This window comes from Rutilus rutilus, assembly GCF_951802725.1.
Source record: "Rutilus rutilus genome assembly, chromosome: 13".
Lineage (NCBI taxonomy): Eukaryota > Metazoa > Chordata > Actinopteri > Cypriniformes > Leuciscidae > Rutilus > Rutilus rutilus.
The window spans coordinates 5,930,547-5,935,546 of NC_140218.1; the positions used below are offsets into that span (position 1 = coordinate 5,930,547).

General features: G+C 36.7%; 1 protein-coding gene across 1 annotated transcript in view; it reads right to left on the reverse strand.

The window, feature by feature from the left end:
- Window positions 1-5,000, reverse strand: part of mogat3a (monoacylglycerol O-acyltransferase 3a) — an 11,372-nt gene that overhangs the window by 4,990 nt on the left and 1,382 nt on the right. Inside the window, exons 2-3 of the mRNA XM_084427139.1 lie at window positions 4,615-4,793; window positions 3,374-3,578 (exon numbers count right to left, since the gene is read on the reverse strand). Of these exons, the coding sequence (XP_084283265.1) occupies window positions 3,374-3,578; window positions 4,615-4,793 (384 nt within the window). The remainder of the gene's footprint in view (window positions 1-3,373; window positions 3,579-4,614; window positions 4,794-5,000) is intronic.

Consider the following 5,000-nt stretch of genomic DNA (forward strand, 5'->3'; position numbering starts at 1 on the left):
GTCGTTGGCTATATTTCCATCCAAAGCTGTGAATTTTGCAATATTGGAATATTGCGTAAAATATTGGCAAAAAAAGCACCTTTGCATCACAAATAAACTGAACAAACGTGATGTCATTATCTGTTTCCATCTAAAGAAAGATGGCAAGTAAATTTGTGAGAAAAATTGGAATATTGCATAAAAACGTTGCGAATAAAGCACGGTTTCATCACAAAAAAGGGAACGAACCAGGCATTTCAGTAGTTGTTTCCATTTAAAGATATGAGTTAAACAGAGGTGTCAAGTAACGAAGTACAAATACTTCGTTACCTTACTTAAGTAGAAATTTGGGGTATCTTTTAGCCTGGGTGCCAGCCCGAACCCCGCCCACAACATTTTTGGGTCGGGAAGTTCGGTCTGGACTCGATCCGTTGAGGAGTAATTATGCTCGGCTCCCAGAAGGCCGAGCCAATCAAATTGCCAGGGCGGGCTTTAATCGATGATGGACAGATGATCTGCGGTTATGTAATCACCCACGTCACCACGTCACTTTACAACAAAGAAGACTGCTGCTGGAGAATTGAGATTTCACGAGTTCACACTTGCAAATAAGTCAGATAGAATAAATGCGTATATTAGATTTCACGAGTTTACACAAATAAGTCAGATGCGTATATGATGTGTCCGAGGAGAGGGCTGTGGGCTCGGTAGCCATACTCCCCCCCGGTATTCCTGGTTGTGAGAGAACAAGCCAAGAAAAGAGTGAGGATTCGGGGTGGTGGAGGGATGCTGAAAAACTGTCAAGGAGTGTTAGGTAAGTTGACAGAGTGATTAAGCTTCCTCATGCTGATATAGGGTAACGTTAGATATGGTATTGTTTGATGACAAGTTGATATTGGATTTATTATTTGTACGTGCTCCTCCCGAACTTTGTTTATGAAACATCATGTGTTGATGTTTCATATGTTTCAACAGATTCCGCCATCGCGTCTGTTATAGAAGATATCCACAGCGCATTCATTTTAAAAGAGGAACAGAGAGCTGCGACATTTTGTTGGTTGAAAATATGAATGAAGAACATGCGTCATTTACTCCGTTGCTCTGATTGGTTGAGTGCAGAGTTCAGTTGAGACACGCCCCATAATTAAAGTCCTATGGAGCAGTATCAGACTCATATTCTGACTAGAATATGAGTATGACGAAGTCAGGCTAGGTATCTATACTTTACTGGAGTAATTATTTTTCAGACGACTTTTTACTTCTACTCCTTACATTTTCACGCAATTATCTGTACTTTCTACTCCTTACATTTTAAAAATAGCCTCGTTACTCCTTGTTCATTTCGGCTTGTTGTCGTTAAAAAAAAAATTGGCCAATTACACAAATGGTTTAGATCTGAGTCCCGCCTCCTGAATACACATTGCTTAACTGATTGGTGTTGTGTTTTCTTTCTAACTTGTGAGAGGCTGTAGTCACATTTGGTTGTGCGAAGCGCCAAAACTACTCCGAAGGAAACCTAGATGTGGTAAGCGAGGGAGAAATCGGGGCAAATCGCGTCAAATATTGATTCAGAGAGAGAGAGCGAGAGAGAGAGAGAGAGAGAGAGAGAGAGAGAGAGAGAGAGAGAGAGAGAGAGAGAGAGAGAGAGAGAGAGAGAGAGAGAATGAGTTAATTGCATTTTTTTTCCTTACATTACTTTTACTTTTATACTTTAAGTAGTTTTGAAACCAGTACTTTTATACTTTTACTTGAGTAAAAAGCTTGAGTTGATACTTCAACTTCTACAGAAGTCTTTTTAAACCCTAGTATCTATACTTCTACCTGAGTAATGAATGTGAATACTTTTGACACCTCTGGAGTTAAACTTGTAAAATATTTGCGAAAAAAGCATCTTTTCATCACGAACATTTCCATCTAAAGTTGTGAATCAAACTTGTGCAAAAAAACTGCAAAATGAAGCAGTTTCATCACAAACAAAGTGAAGAAATCAGGCATGTCAGTTTCCATCTAAAGTTGCGTATTATACTTGTGTAATCATTTTTTTTAAATATTGCATTACACTTTTTTTTAGCATTTAAAGGATGAATTTATTAGATTTTTATTCACATCTTTTTTACTCTACATCCAAACACTTGCATGAAATACGCATGGATGGAAACAGCCATTCAGAACAAAGAGGCATGTTGTTCATAAAGTGAAGGAACGAAGACTTCCGGTTCGGTGTTGGAATCTTCCCAGTTTATCAGCGAGAGAGAGAGAGAGAGAGAGTGAGGTGGACGAGGAGCAGCAGAGAGTCCACAAATCCTATCATATCTTCTGCGTCTGTTTCACTGATTTACACAATCAACCCGTGACACTGTTACACCACTGACCCTGAGCTGAGGAAACTCCATCAGACTGGGGAAACGTGACTCAACACACATCACGATCGACTGACACTTAAGCTTTAACCTTCGATTCTTTCACTTACAGTTGCAGAAATACAACATTATTAAGACTATTAAGACACACATTTAAATTCACAAATAATGTGATTTTTGTTTCTGTATTTCGCATTCTCACAAAAACACTTTTTTTTTACAGTATTACAAAAAAAACAGTATTACAAAAACTTTTATATTTTGAAAAAAATAAAAAATAAAAAAAAATAAAAATAAATAAATTATAAAATATTTTTACCATAAGAAACCCTTAAAATGACAAAAAAATAAACAATTAATTAAATTAAAAGACTTTTGCTTCTTTCAGCTATATATATATATATATATATATATATATATATAGTTATAGTTATTATTTTTATTTTTATTTATAAATCAAGTCCATTAACTTCGACAGCACTAGTTTCTTTATTTTAGTTATTTTTGCCGCCTGCAAAATCTCCATGAAAAGTAACACTTTACAGTCGTTTCATTTGTTAACATTAGTTAACTATATTAGTTAAGAAGAACTAACAGTGAGCAATACTTCTACAGCATTTATTAATGCTAATGTTAATTTCTACTAATTGATTTTTAAAATGTATTGTATTTGAATTTTAAAACGTGTATTTTTCAATGTTAGTTAACTAACATGAACAAACAATTATGTGTAACTTTAACAAAGATAAATACATTCTGTCAAATGTATATCTCTCTCATATTTACTTCATCATATATTAACTAATGAGATCTTCTGGTAAAGTGTTGCCAAAGGAACATACGAAACATTCATTCTGCTGACAGAAGCTTGTGTGTGTGTGTGTGTGTGTGTGTGTGGCTGTATCACCTACTTGGTTCTGGTTCAGGCATTTCCACAAAACACTTTCACAACATCTCATTACACAACAAGGATAAACATCAAGGGCAAATACACACACACATACTATACAGTAAACACACACACACACACACACCTCCGCTCATGATGTATTCTCTGAAGAAGGGAACTCTGAACCAGAAGGGAAGCATCAGCAGGTACGGCGTGAGTCCCGGGAACATCTGAGAGAATCCGGACGCTTCCGTGCAGAAATTCCCGAATCCGCCGGCCACCAGCACACCGTGAGGATGAAAGCCGAACAGATAATTATTCCGAGGGTCCAGATCCGCTGTTTTTATCAGCTAGAGAGACACAGAAACACAAAGTCTTAGCCGTTCACTGAACACAGATCTGAGGTGATTGTAGGTCATCAATACTTTGGAAAACAGACCAAAGGTTGGTCTCTATTTACCTCAGATTATTGGAGAAGAGAAAGCACTTCAAGTAAAACAAGTTTAAGTTTATTCTAAATCAAATGTACTGAAGTAAACATTTTTATATTATACAAAATATATATATTTTACTGAATAATTTGGACTCTAAAACCAAAGCCAAATGTGACCCTGGACCACAAAACCAGTCACATGGGTCAAATTTTTTTAAATTGAGATTTATAGATCATATGAAATCTGAATAAATAATCTTTCTATTGATGTATGGTTTGTTATGATAGGACAATATTTGTAAATTATCAATTATCACAATAATTGAGTTTCCTGTGAGAGTTTGTTTTAGGCGCAGTCCCAAAAATAGCCACCGGGCGGCAAACACACTATTGAAATAGTTTTTAGTTTTGAAACGTGTTCTCCTGTTACAAATTAACACATTTCCGTCACATTATATCACTTCATCACAAAACAGTCACCTTGAGTCTCAGACCTTTCCAACGATATGCGTTTAGTCAAAATTAGAAAACGATTTGACTAATAAATGTATTTATGCCATATCAGCAGCAAAGCTATTCTCATGGCGAAGACAGAATAAACTACATAATTCATACAATTAACGAAAAACTATATTAGACATTTCAGGTTATTACAAGATATAAACTCTAAAATACATTCAGGTGATTATGACTAATAAATAAAATAGTGCAGTAAATTATGTAAAATATGAAACATGACACCGCCCACAAGGGGGAGGAGCCAGCTAAAATGTATTAAAGTACAGATTCAATGATAACGCGACCAATTTTGTATGAATTTTGAGTGTTTGAGCGTTCACATGATACCTATTTTTTGATGATTACTGAAAAATGCGAGCACGAAAAAAAAAAGCACGTTAAGTGTCCAGGTGCCTATTGAAACATTCACTGAACAAATGCTCGCATAAACTTACTGTGATGGGGAAATATTCCCGAAAATACGTCCATATGCGCCAGCTTCTGACCCACTGTGACCTCCGACCCCCACATGAGGGCGTGTCCCTGTCCAGATACAGCCAACCAGCGTACAGCGCTCCCAGAATCCACCAATCACTGACGCACAAGAGCACAAACGCAGCCAGACAGACCTGAGCTGGAGACAGAGAGAGAGAGACGTGTGTGTGTGTGTTTATGATTTATTACAGATGAACAGTGTGACTGACCTCTAGAGCGATGTGTGTTCATTAGTGTGTTTGTACTCATGTCAAACATTTAGCCAGTTCAGACACACAATGTTACTAATTTTGTTGTGGATAGACGGTCCGCTGGTGCTTTAATGGTGTGTGTTCAGTTCTGATCA